Source organism: Heterocephalus glaber, unplaced genomic scaffold (genome assembly GCF_053883595.1).
Source record: "Heterocephalus glaber isolate CG9 unplaced genomic scaffold, H.glaber_assembly_v1.0 deba00000546, whole genome shotgun sequence".
Classification (NCBI taxonomy): Eukaryota; Metazoa; Chordata; class Mammalia; order Rodentia; family Bathyergidae; genus Heterocephalus; species Heterocephalus glaber.
This window is the reverse complement of record NW_028258147.1, coordinates 18,860,903-18,875,074: the sequence shown is the minus strand read 5'-3', so window position 1 is coordinate 18,875,074 and position 14,172 is coordinate 18,860,903. Positions and strand designations below refer to the sequence as shown.

Below are 14,172 nucleotides of genomic sequence, written 5' to 3'. Positions count from 1 at the left end.
GACTTTACAGCTTCACAATTTTTTTTTTCCTTCTTTAATATGTGATGAGATTATCCAAGTGTATTAGTCTTTGACTCATTAGCCCAGCAGTTGGGAGTACTGTTGAAGGTAAGTTGATAGGAATAGGTATCCCAAGTGGAGCAGTTTGGACTATGGCTCAGGTTTGCTCCCCTGCTTAACCATCTTAGACATAAATGCAAGGTTACAAGGTTAATTGGGAATCTTTAGAAGAATGCATATCCTGCAAGGTTACAAGGTTAATTGGGAATCTTTAGAAGAATGCATATCCAGCGTCATGAAATGATTATTATTTCCATCTGTAAACATGTCTTAATGAGGCTGCAATGTCCTAAACATTTTGACATAATAAAGTTACTTTCATGGACTTAATACAAATATAGTTTCTCTATTTTAAGCGGCTTTTTTTTTTGGTACCGGGGACTGAACTCAGGTCCTTGCTCTTCTGAGTGGCGGAACCACTGAGCTAAATCCCCGTCCCCTCTTTATTTTAACTCTAAAAATGTGTGCCATTAATCTACCAAACAGTCAATTTTTGCAGAATTATTATTGATTTATATTTCTGTGCCAGGAAGTCTATAATATAATAAACCTTGTTGAAATTCAACTACTATTAAATGAAAATTATTGTTACTAAGTTTTAGTTAAAATCTATTGGAATTGTTAAATAACTAATGTTCAAAAATATAACTCCTTTGAACTTGAGCATATATAAAATGAAAAAAGTCTTTTGATTTTTCTATTGTATTTTACTTTTTTACTTTGATATATATATATGAATATTGTCATAATAATTATTAATGTATATGTTTAAAACTCACTAATTGCTTACCTAAAAGAAATAACTTATTTTAGAATTATCAACCAAAAATGAATAGATCTAGATTCTTTTTTCAGCCATGCCTCTCTGAATACTCTTGGATGAGTCAAAGTCAAGACATGTTACAAAATTCTCTTTTATGTCATGGAATATATGCATTGTTGTAATAGTTTTCAAATGTTAGGTGTTAACACTAAAAATGAGAGTGCTATTACTCTACAGACTTACGATTGGGAAGATTACAAAAATATTGAAGGTACCTCATATAATTTTATAGCAAAAGCCATTGTGGTGATCTATTAACTCTGTTATGATTTTGGAAACATACACTGTTCAGAAAAGCTAAGGGGTATTAATTTGCATAGCAAAATTTCTTTAGTGTGCATAGAGCAAATAGGCAAAAAAAGAAATGGTGTTGCTATGAAAAGACTGTCAGAAAAGTAGGCTAAAATTCACTGGTAGACAAAAATGAATATTACATATACTGTTATTCTCAGTTTCCTACCACAAATATGTACTCATTACTATGTAATAATTTGTGTACCAACACTATTTCAAGAAGTGGTACCTTTTATAGAAAATTAAACCTAAAATTGGAAAACTGATGTTTAAAACTATACCCTTTTTTTCCAGATATCAAAACCTACTCAAGGATGTTACATAACATTTCCTAGCCATTTAAAAAAATATTTAGGATCCAGTAGATGTTAACTTGCTCTAATTGTATTTATGAAAGGACCTGATAGTCTAAACATTTGTTCAGTTTAATCTTAAAGTGATTCAATTGAAGAAGTAGCTTAACATTTTTTTCCAAGAAATATCTTAGTTTTGAATTGTATTTTAAGCTTTAACTTTAGAATTTGGAAGTTAACATCCATTATGTAAGTCTTTCTTATGAGTAGGGTAAAGATTAAATACAAGAGGTGGTGAAAAATACAGTGAATGTTCAAATTTTTAAAAATTATTACAGTAAAAGACACATTGCCATTAATGCCCTTCATAGTAGTCCCCCTCATCTTGAACATACTTATTTTATTGTTCTTTCAACTTTTTGAAATAGTTCTCGAAATCTTCTTTCTTGAGTATCTTTACAGGGTGTGATCAAAAAATGCAGTTCATATGACTGCCTAGTGCCATCTAATGAAAAAGCAGGCTCTTAAAAGCATTAACAATGTGTCCTCATCTATCTTATTAACTGAATCTGACACTGTATAACTTGTGACTCTTTACCCAAAGTCAAAATGACCACGAAAGGTAAGTGTTTAGAATCAATTTGGAACCTCCAGGCAACTGTGGCAGTATAACTAAAGACACTCATGAGAGAGGACTTTCAGAACTACTTCGAAAGTGGCAAAAACAATGAGATACGTTGAAAGCAAGGGGAAGTATTTTGAAGGGAATTAATGTCAGTGTGTCTTTTACTATAATAAATTTTCAAAATTTAAACAGTAATTTTTGATCATACTTTTGTGTCTTGTACCTATTCTTAACTTTTTGATCCTTTTGAATATTTCAGAGAAATTAAATGTCCACCATCTATTTCCTACACTTTGTCAAACTGTAGCATTCCTTAACTTTAAACCTGAAGCTTAATATTGATTCAAATTATTTTCCCTACCTTATTTACAGCTGCTGTTTTTATTTTTAAGGAATGGTCGTTGGAGGTCAGAGTGGAAGTTTACAATCACACCTTCAACCACTCAGGTGGTTGGCATCTTGAAAATTCAGGTACAAAATTGAATGCTTATTGAATACAAAATTGTTTACTTATTTCCAGATGGTTCTGATCAAAGAAACGACTAACCTAATAAATTTATATTTTCACAGTACACATACCATTTCCTTTCTTGATCTTTGTTTTGGGGTGATGGGAAAAAGAAGTAGTGTTTTAAATCTTTTAAATAATCTTGTAGTTTGTTCCCCAGTCATCAGAAATCTGCGAGGATAGCTGACAGATTCTAAAACACAGCTAAAATTAGATGCTACCAGTTAGTCTGCACCTCATACAATTTATTCATCTAAGCATCTTCTGAGTTTGAGTTGTACTCTTCAGTCAGCTGAATTGAGTGGAATATAATATATGTGTGGATATAGAAATACATAATACATGGCTATATTAATATATCTAATCATATACTACATGCTTTTTAAATATAAAACCCAGTAAAATTAAATTCTGTGACTCTTAATATACTACATGTTTTTTAAATATAAAACCCACTAAAATTAAATTCTGTGACTCCTTTTTTTTTTTTTTAAAGATAGGGGCTCATTCCCCCCCCCCCCATTAACTTTATTGGTACATTTTAGGTATAAAATACAGTTACATTCATCATTGGGATCTTGTACCATTACATGAGTCTCTTGGTTCTTATTTTTTTTGCCCTTCCTTTGCCCTCCCTTCACCCCCTTCACCCTTCCCTATTTGCAAAGACCTTGTTTCCATTTTTTTCCTCTTCTCATATGTTTTCCTTTCCCTTTTTTCCCTTCCCCTACCCCTCCCAATTCCCCTGCTCTTTTAGACCTTTTCTTCCTGTTACACAATATCAGTTATACATTTTTAAATTACAATATTAAGATCTAGGAGACATTACCACAGATTTTACAGAATTTTAAAGGATATAGAAAGCACATTACAAAAATCTTTTTTGAAATAAATTTGACAGCTTCTAAGAAGTACCTTGGAAGACAAATTAATGAAACTAACTCTAGAGGCAATATAAAATTTGAATAGCACCTATTAAAGAAAGTATATTCCTAGCTTGAAAACCTACCTATATGACAACAGCAGGCTCATAAACATTTTAACTGATAAATTATATCAAACATTTAAAGCAGAAAAAAGAAGGAACACTTCTCCCCTCATTTTAGGAACTCAACATTGTGCTAATCCTAAAACTGGATAAAGGTAATAGAAGAAAAAGGTATGAACATAGAAATTTGTTTAACAAAACAAACTCTTAGAAGTCAGCTCTGGCAGGATGTAGAAAGTGGTTTTATTATAGGGATGGCAGTGTTGGTTCAGCATTGGAAGATCCACCCCCAAAAGTCATCATTTTAACAGAGGAAAGGAAAAAGCCATATGATCCTGTCACTAGTTGGAGAAAGAGTATTGGACTAAATTCTACAGCTGTTCATTGATAAGTGAGATTCCATCAAAATTTAGAACTTTAAATGACATCATTAAAATGAAAAGTAGTCCTTAAACAGACCATATTTACAATGCATATAACCTATGAGCAGAATATATAAAGAATTCTTAGAACTCATCAATAGACAACCCAGTTAAAATGTAGACATAAGATGATAAATAGCCAGTATAGCACAAGGAATGGTGTGCAACTCTAGAATCAGAAAAATACAAATCAGTACAATAATAAGATTGAATTATACACTCATTAGGGAGATGAAGTCAAAAGTTTTAAAAGCCTTGTCATGACTTTTTCTTTTTGTTGGATTCTCCCCCTTTGCATTTAATTTGTCACGCCCAGTGGATTCATTCTGCTGGGTTTCCTGGGGTTGTGATCCTCATTGTCTTTTCCTAGGGTATTGTCTAAAATTTTTTGGAGTGCCGGTTTGATATTCATGAAGTTCCTGAGGTGCCCTTTATCATAAAAGTGTCTTATTTCTCCATCAATTTTGAAAGATAGTTTTGCAGGTTACATCAGTCTGGGTTGGAGGCTGTTTTCCTTTAGTACTTGAAATACATCACTCCAAGCTCTTCTTGCCTTGAGGGTTTGCATTGAGAAGTCTGCTGTGATTCTGATGGGCTTTCCTTTGTATGTGATTTGTTTCTTTTCTCTCACTGCTTATAGAATTTTATTCTTCTGTTGAGTTTCTGGAATCCTAACTATTATATGCCTATGTGTAGATTTTTTTTTTGATTAAGGCTAGCTGGAGTCCTGTATGCCTCACCTATCTGTATGTCAAGTTCTTTTCCCCTCCTTGGGAAGTTTTCTGCCATCACTTCTGTGAAGAGTTTTTTTAATGTCAACTTCACTCTCTCCTCTTTGCTCACTGACTCCAATCAGTCTTATGTTATTCTTCTTTGTATCGTCTAGCAGCTGCTGGATTGATTTCTCATGTTCCCTCACAATTTTAAAGCAATTTTTCTTTTCCTCCTCACTAATTGCAATCTTATCTTCTATATGTGAAATTCTATCCTCACGTTGGTTCATTCTGCTGTGCAGACTTTCGATGGAGTTTTTAATCTCTTGGAAATCTGTTTGTATCTGTTTTATGGATTCCATTTGTTTCCTATGTTGGGATTCCATCATATTCCTCAGATCCTCTATTTTTTTATCTGTGTCCTCTCTATATTTATTAATCATGTCTTGCACCATGAGCACAATCTTTGCTGTTACCTGAGTAATTATTTCTGATTTCATTTTTCCCAGATCCTCTTTTGTTGCCAGTTCAGAGAGTCCAGGTGGTTGAGTATCAGAGTGTTCCATCTCGTTTCCCTTTGGGGTTGCTGGAGGTGATCTGGAAGTCTGTTTTTGAGGCTTGTTTATGTGTCTTCTCATTTCCTCGGGGTGGGGGGTGCTTCTGCCACCCATGCGGCTCACCTTCTCTGCCCTAGGAGCTTGGGATGGCAGCAGGGGAGCTTCCTTCCGGGTGCTGGGACCAGATCATCTTCTCTGCCCTAGAAGCTTGGGATGCTGGTGGGGGAGCTTCCTTCCGGGTGCTGGGACCCGCTGAGCTTCACTACCCTGGGAGCCTGGGATGGAGGCGGGGAAGCTTCCTTCCAGGTGCTGGGACCGGTCACCTTCTTGGCCCTAAGAGCCTGGGATGGCAGCGGGGGAGCTTCCTTCCAGGTGCTGGGACCAGCTGAGCTTCACTGCCCTAGGAGCCTGGGATGGAGGTGGGAAAGCTTCCTTCTGGGTGCTGGGACCGGCTCACCTTCTTGGCCCTAGGAGCCTGGGATGGAGGCGAGGGAGCTTCCTTCCGGGTGCTGGGACCGGCTCACCTTCTTGGCCCTAGGAGCCTGGGATGGAGGCGAGGGAGCTTCCTTCCGGGTGCTGGGATGGCTCAGCTTCACTGCCCTAGGAGCCTGGAATGGAGGTGGGGAGCTTCCTTCCAGGTGCTGGGACCGGCTGAACTTCACTCAAATTCTGTGACTGTTAATGTAAACTCAGATGTTTATGTAGAAAAACATTTGGTAACTACTTATTTGACTGTATATATTGTTAAATAAGTTAACGGAAGGTACTAATCTTTTTCTGTTTTGGTTCACTCATTCAGTACATTTGTTGATCAACTGTCATGAAAGATATTATGCTAGGAGTTGTAAAAGAATAAGGGTAAATCATACACTGCAGCTTCGTCATCTGACTTTTGTATATACTTCTAATCTTATTTCACATTGCATTATGTCTTGGTCTCTGTCCCTTAGAAACCAGAGAATAGAAATTAAGAGCATGGAATCTGAAGTCGGACTGTCAGGGTTTGAATCCCAGCTCAACTGGTTACTATTTGTGTGACATCAGAAAACATTTAAGTTTGTATGTTTTGCCATCCATTAAAAAGTAGTTAAAGCCAGGAGGGGTAACATGTGCCTGTAGCCCAGCACTTGGGAGGCTGATGCAGGAGGATTTACCATGAATTGAAGGCCAGCCTGAAACTACATAGCCAGACCCTGTATCCAAAAAAAAGAAGCTTGTATGATTGTTTGAGGATTGATTAGTTAATATTGGGTAAATGGTTTGAACAGAACCTAACATAAAGTGCTGTGTGGATAATAACTATTACTGTTAGCATTCCTTTCAGGTAGGCCTCAGTAGCTCTTACCTGGATAATTATAGCACTTTGAAAATGATGTCCCTAGTTGTCTGGTTCACAGTTCCATCTTCAACACTTTAATTAGAGTGGCTGACATATAATGTTACTTAATTTGGTTGAATTATTCAATCCTTTCGCATTTCCTAATTGGTTTTTCAGTTGCCATCTGAAGTGTTAATTTTTTAAAAATTTAAACCTGGATGTATTACTTGCCTAAGGATCATCTAGTGGTGCACACTTTCCCTACCACATAATCCAGGCATATTCATATGGTACATAGGTCCTGAAGTTGACTGGTTTGCTACCTCTGGATTTCTGCACCTATTCCCCCCTATCCCCTCAGCTTTATATACATTCCAACCACAAATATCTTTAGTTCTTTCTGATATATGATGAAGTTCATTTAAAACCCTCAAGAGAGTCTAAAGTATTGCTAGTGTGTTTTGTACAACCCCTTTTGTTGGAATACGAGGTAAGGGACTATGTCTTTTTTTTTTTTTTTTTTTTTTGAGATGGGGCCTCATTGTGTAGTTCAGTCTGTCCTTGAACTCACTATGTAGCCCAGGTTGGTCTTGAACTTGCATAATCCTCCTGCCTAAGCCTCCCAAGTTGGGGGGTTACAGGCCTGCACCACCATCCCCAGCTGGGACTATGTCATTTTAAAACCCATCTGTTTCCACAAACTTAGATGGTAGCAGTATTTATATTGTTAGTGATTGTTGAATAAATACATGTCTGTAATTTGGGGAATTAAATGTTTGGTGGACATACACAGAAGCAGCATTTGGAAGGGACTTACTGTGAGCTTAATTTTTGTACATCTTGGGTTTTGGTACCACTAAAATGACGATGATGTAAAAATGTGCAGCAGTGAGGTCATTGGAAATCATTCACTTTCCCAAATAAGTGCATCAATATCTAGTCTTCTCACTAGACTGAGGGGGAATAGTCTTGCTGGGATTCTAAAGGCTCAGTGGAGAAGTCTGGGCTGGAGCTGAAATGAGTGGTTAGCTGCGTTGTAACAGTTGCTGAATGTGTTTTCTGTTGTTTTACTAATAGGTTCATTATTATGAAGATGGAAATGTTCAGCTAGTGAGTCATAAAGATATACAAGATTCCCTAACAGTGTCTGTAAGTAATTCCACAATAAAATAAAAACCAACCTAGTACCTATAAAATCAGTTTGGGAATTTACATTTTAAGTAATGTTTCTGCTTCAGATTTTAAAGTATTTTCAGATAGATGAAAGATGGTAATTATTGCAGTTCTGTACCTAAGGTTTTTAGCAGTTGTATTGAGTTATAATTTACATACTATTCAGTTCATTCTTTTAAAGTGTAAAATTTGGTGTTTTTAGATTAATAGGGTTGTGAAGTAATCACTGCAATCTAAATTTAGAACTTTCTAATATTTTTTAAAGAAATGTTACACTTCTTAGCAGTCACACATCATTCTCCCCAGCTCTTCTCCCAGACAACCACTGGTCATTTTCTGACTATGGCTTTGCCTATTCTGGACATTTCATATAAATAGAGTCATATATAGTATGTAGACTTTTGAGACTGACCTCTTTTCACGTAGCATTTTTTAGTATTTGTCCTTGTTGGAGTCTGTTAATAATTTATTCCTTGTCATTGCCAAAGAAATATTTCATTATATGCATACATACATTTAGTAATCAGGTGGACATTTCTGTTGGTTTCTTCTTTTTGCTGCTATAAGCATTTATGTACTTTTTTTTGGTAAAAATATTTAATTTTTCTTTGAGAGATACATATAGAAGTAGATATGTTGGGTAGTGTGGTGTGTTTTAGATTTTCGAGGAACTTCCAGACATTTCTAGGGTGTCTGTACCATTTTATGATTCTACCAGCAGTGTATATGAGGATTCCAGTTTTTCCACCTCTTCAGTAAAACTCAGGGTTTTTTTGTTTTTTTGGTTTGGTTTTGGTTTTGGTTTTCTTATAGCCTTTCTAGTTAATGCAAAGCAGCATCTTGTGGTTTCTGTTACTGTTTTCCTGAGGGCTAATGATACTGAGCATCTTTTCATGTGCTCATTGGCTTGTATATCTTTAGGGAATGTCTGTTCACTTCCTTTGCCCATTTGTAATTGTTTAATTGTGAGTTATAATTGTTCTGTTCATTATTATTGAGTTGGGATTGTTGTTTATATATTTTAGATACAGGTCTGAGGTCAGATACATGATTTGTAGATATTGTCACTCTATGTAGTCTTTTCACTTTCTTGATTGTATTATTTGTAGAACAAAACTAGTTTTGATGTAGGCTGGTGTATCTTTTATCATTCATGTTTTTAGTGTATTAATAGAACCATTGCCTGACCTAAGATCATGAAAATTCACTTATGTGGTTTCTTCTATGAGTTTTTATAGTTTTAACTCTTACATTTAGGCCTAGGATCCTACACCTAACTTTTAAGCTCTATCTTATGTTTTCTGTCCTCTGTTTGGATTGTGATGTAAAATTTAAGAATTTTTCAGTTTAATAGATTTTTTTTTCATACTGGGGATCGAACTCAGGACCTTGCACTTACTTACAAGGCAGGAATGGTGCCGCTGAACTAAATCCCCGGCCCAAGAAAATTATTTTTGATTACAAAAAATATTTTAACTTCAAGAAATATTTACAAGGAGAGGGGAAGTAAAAAGAATTAAGATGTTTTAGGTACACATGTACCAACCTCCTATGATGAATGTAATCATTATGTACTGCAAACATGTACTAATAAGTTTTTGTTTGTTTGTTTTTTGGTACCGGGGATAGATAGAACTCACGGTGTTGTGCTTGCGAGACAGGTTCCGGAACCACTAAACTAAATCCCCAGTCCTAGTTTTTTTAAAAAATCAAAACAGAAACATTTACAAGTATGTTAGGCCAAATGCTACATGAGAAGAGAACGAAGCCTGTTTTTTAAAGTTTTTTGTTAGCACTTAGGTGATTTCCACTTCTGTGCCAACTTTTAACATTCCTTGCAGAATTTTCCCATAAAAGAAATTTACTGAGTTTGTACTTTCATGAGACATTGTATTCCATATAGTTAGATATTATATGTAATTATCATGTAATATTGTTTGCATAACAAGGGTAGTTGGTATTCTCTTTGGGAAGTTTGACATTAAGGAAAGATTCTTGCTAAGAGAAACTTGCCCAGAAAATTATAAACTGAAATTTTAAAAGTTAGTTATAGTAGTTAAACTACACTAATATGCTAGTTAGGTCTGAGTTTTTCAGTAATAACTATTTACTCCATTGTATGAGGTTTTCATTATGTCATTGTTTTTGGAAAGACAAATACCCTATTACATGGATGAATACACACACATATATACACATACATATTAGAGGTTTTCACTTTTAATACATTTTATTAAAAAGAAATACAGAGTTCCATTGACTTTACTGTTACGAAAAATGAAAACAAAACCACGTACTGGCATATTAAATTTTTTTTCTGAAATATTTAAATAGAATAAATTTACCTTAAATTTTAAAATAGACCCTTCCTCTTTGGTAATTTTTAATATCATTTTGTTAAATATTACTCAGTAAATATTTAACAATAAATGAAGATAGCTATTTAGTAGAAATCTGTGCCTAACTTCTTACCTTTTGGATTGAACGTTAAATATTATAATGGAACTTTTTAATCAGTGTATATTACTAAGCTTTTCTTTTTTTTTTTTGGTACCGGGGATCGAACTTGGGTCCTTGCCCTTGCGAGGCAGGCGCCAGAACCACTGAGCTAAATCCCCGGCCCACTAAGCTTTTCTTGCCTTAATTTAAATACTGAGACCACACTCCTTCTGTGGACTTTTACCATATTTTTGTCTGGTTGTCTTTGGATTTAGAATAATTGGTTTTATAGTTTTCCATTTACTTGTTACGGTATTCATCTGTATTATTTATTAAATTATAACATTTCATTATATTTTAAAGTAATAGTAGCTTAGTTTTAAATTACTATTTTATTTACTTTTGGCTTTTTCATGTAGAATGAAGTGCAAACAGCAAAAGAATTTATAAAGATTATAGAAGCTGCAGAAAATGAATATCAGGTATGATTTTTCAAAATTTTTTTATAATTTATGTTCATTTTTGAGTGGCACTGAAATTTTCCTTTCACCCATAATCCTGAGTTTTTTCATTATTTCACTGTATAAGAAATGGTTTTTTTGTTGTGTGTTTGCTGTTAGTACAAGAGCAAATTTGTGAAAGTGTAGTCCAAAAAAGTGACAAACTGAATTTAGTTAAGATTTTGTGTTTTAAATATATCAAGATTTGGCTTTAGTCAACTGAAATTTCTAATTATTGATTGAAATATGCCAGGCTCTTCAACAGTTATTTTGTTTCTCATTGGAAATTTTAATTTAAGAGATGTTTCCTAAACCATTTGGATTGTATCTATATGTGTGGGTCACATTTCAGTTTGTACTCTGTTTACATTATTAGTTTCCAAACTAATATTTGAACTTAAGCATTTAATTTGTGGATTGGATGAATTTCCACCCCTTATAAATAGTAATTCACAGATTGTTCTGACTGAAATAGTAAATTAGATTCAAAATGAGGACATAGACATTAAACCTAATTCACCATTTTATATCATTAAATTTAGTTATTCAAAGTGATTATGTGCTTTTTCCATATAGCAACTTTTAAACAGCTTTTAAAGGTATGTCAGGAGTTTTGACTGTTTAGAAGCATTGAAATAGGCTGCTTAAATAAAGATTGTTCTAAAAATATATTAAAATTGTTTTGTTCCTTTCATTTGTTTTAAATTTCTAACTACTGTTTTTCATAGACTGCCATCAGTGAGAATTATCAGACAATGTCGGACACTACTTTCAAGGCCTTACGTCGACAGTTGCCAGTTACACGTACTAAGATTGATTGGAACAAGATCCTTAGCTACAAGATTGGCAAAGAAATGCAGAACGCATAAGATGAACATTGCATGTCTGGATCATTTTAGTAATCTTTGCATTTAAAAGAATTACTGCAAAAGTGTTCAGAACTGTCAAGCTGCCCAATCACATGGGCTATTGCCACTTAAAATCAATGTAATTAATTAGTTTGGTTAGAGCACAAAAGTTAGCTAATCAACCATTATTTTCTTTACTTTTGTTTGAAGAGGATTGAAAAAAATGAGTTTAGTTTAAATGTCTTTTACTTTCTGTTATTCCTTTCTTTGTTACAATGAAAAGCTGATTCCTCTAGTTTATGGTTAAAATTTTTGAAGTATTACAAAAATATTTTACTTAATATAACCCTAAAATTGTTGTCTTTTGGCTTATGAAATGGGTAACTTTTGATATTTAGCCCAATTCTTTTTAATGGGATCAGTAATAGACATTGTAGAGTAAGGTGGTTGATGGACTTAGCCACATATGCTGCTAAAGAAATTGTCTACCTTTTCCCCTTCACCTCTTCCACTTATGTAAGATTGACATTGGAGGGAAACCATTTTCTACATCAATTGTGTTTAAACCTTTTGGTAAGGTTATTTAGCTAGCTCAGTGTTTAACTAAACTTTTTTTTAAACAAGGCCAAGGTCTATTGCTGTTTTGAGATTCTGAAATTAAATGAAAATACTTATCTTATAAATGCATTTAATGCTTTTTTTGTGTGACAGTTATGCAAATTAGCTTGAATTCATATGTCCCTGAGTTATTTTTATCATAAAGCCACAAATATAGTATAACAAGGCAAATTGTAATATATGTAATCCTGAACTCATGACCATGTCTCAGTTTTTTTCCTTGAATTGAAATGTACTGAAATTCAGTGTAACATTAAAATGCAAATTTTCCTATTTACTTGAGTAGAAAAATCACTTAACGGTGAGTCATATACTATTTTAAAATATTTTCTTTGGATATTGTAATTCTTAACTGGTTGTAAATTAGGAAAGCTGGGAGTACATATGTTGTGTAGTCACAGTCTTAAGTCTTTCCATCTTCCTATGCATCATAAGCATGTCTGTAATATTTTAAGAAATCGATATATTAATACTACAGGAATTTCAATCCTGTGGTGAATGTTAGTATTTACTGTAAGGAGTTGGGTGGATTTATGGTTTCATTCAATAGAATTTTGCTTCTTATACTTGAGTGAAATCTGTTCCTCACATACTCCTGCAAACATCTGGGCCTGGAAATTTTTTTTAAACCCCACTTTTATTATGTACAATAAAATATTTCATTAGCTTGAATTGTATAGATTTTCTAAAATTCAGTGAAAGCATGTTTAATTTCTTTTTAAAAATCACCATTAGGCTTTGAAAGCATTGAGAATATAATCTGAAATTATAACATCTTTGGCTAAATCATTTTCTCTTTAGTTTTAGAAGTGGTACATATTGGGATTTCTAAGGAAAATGAATTGATACATGAATTATCTGTATTATTCACTTTTTAAAAGATATATTCAAATGTTTGATGATGATTCTGAACTAAATACTGGATAAGTCTGGAATTGATTAGTTATTTCATTTGGGCTGTCATGGGTTTATATTTCATAAAGGTGAATTCCTTTGGCTTGGTTTTATAACTTAGAATACATGCTTGAAGATGTATGCAAATGTTTTTACAATTTGCATGTTGTCACAATTTATCAAAAGTAATTTAGAACTCATGCCAAAATAATGGTTGTACAATAGACTAGTCTTTTATAGTTCTTTTTTAGTTTATGAATAACATTTTATTAAAGGAAAAGATGAAACCCCAAAGTATCCAGAAGCTCAGGAACATGCTTTTAATAGGAAACCTAATGGCTCTTGTGTTGAATAGGCAAGGACAGAATCAGGAGGAATAAGTAGGAGACTGTTGCAGTAGTCCAGTTGGAAGAGAATAATGCCTTGGATGAAGGTGGTAGGTAAAGAGGTAGTAAAGCAATAGGTAAAAATCAGCAAGATTTGCTGAGAATTGTGAAACATGATTTAAAGAGAACTGTCTAGGAATGTGAAACATAAGATATAGGCTTGTGTTGGAAGATTCTACAAGGAGCAGGTAGGTGGTTGGGGCCAGGGATCTGGTCAGGAGGTCAATTTAAGATTTCACTATGAAATATATCAGCTAGATACAGGAGATAGAATGCTCTAGGGTAAAAGAATGCGAAAGTAAATGAGACTGGGAAGGTTTGATAGCCAGGAAAATGGATGACTTCTCTAGATTAGTGATGATTTAGAGTGACACTAGGATATATATAAAGAAAACATGAAAAAAAAAAAGAAAACGAGAGGAGGGAAGAGATAGTTGAAAATGTGGTATAGTCAATGGATTATAGGTATGTTCAATTAAGGAGCTAAAAAGAATGAACTAGAAATGTAAGAAGTAGTGGTTAGAGTGTGATGTACTTAAAATTGAGTTTCTAAGAGTTACTAGTAATAACAAGTATGACAGTGACTGGCTAAAGGAAGAGAATAGAGCAGTGCAAACAACATGAATCTTAGAGTTGGAAATATATCTTTGAATATTGAAATCAAGAATACTTGAGCCAGGCATGGTGGCACATGGGTGTGATCCTAGCATCCT

The 14,172-nt window shown here is 34.0% G+C and overlaps 1 protein-coding gene across 2 annotated transcripts in view; it reads left to right on the top strand.

Moving 5' to 3' along the window:
* Positions 1–12,953, top strand: part of Capza2 (capping actin protein of muscle Z-line subunit alpha 2) — a 51,931-nt gene extending 38,978 nt beyond the window's left edge. For both annotated transcript variants that reach the window (XM_004865262.4, XM_087204608.1), the window contains 4 exons: positions 2,488–2,566; positions 7,679–7,750; positions 10,633–10,695; positions 11,442–12,953. In XM_004865262.4, the coding sequence (XP_004865319.1) occupies positions 2,488–2,566; positions 7,679–7,750; positions 10,633–10,695; positions 11,442–11,582 (355 nt within the window). In that variant the 3' untranslated portion in view covers positions 11,583–12,953. The remainder of the gene's footprint in view (positions 1–2,487; positions 2,567–7,678; positions 7,751–10,632; positions 10,696–11,441) is intronic.
* Positions 12,954–14,172: the final 1,219 nt, after the last annotated feature.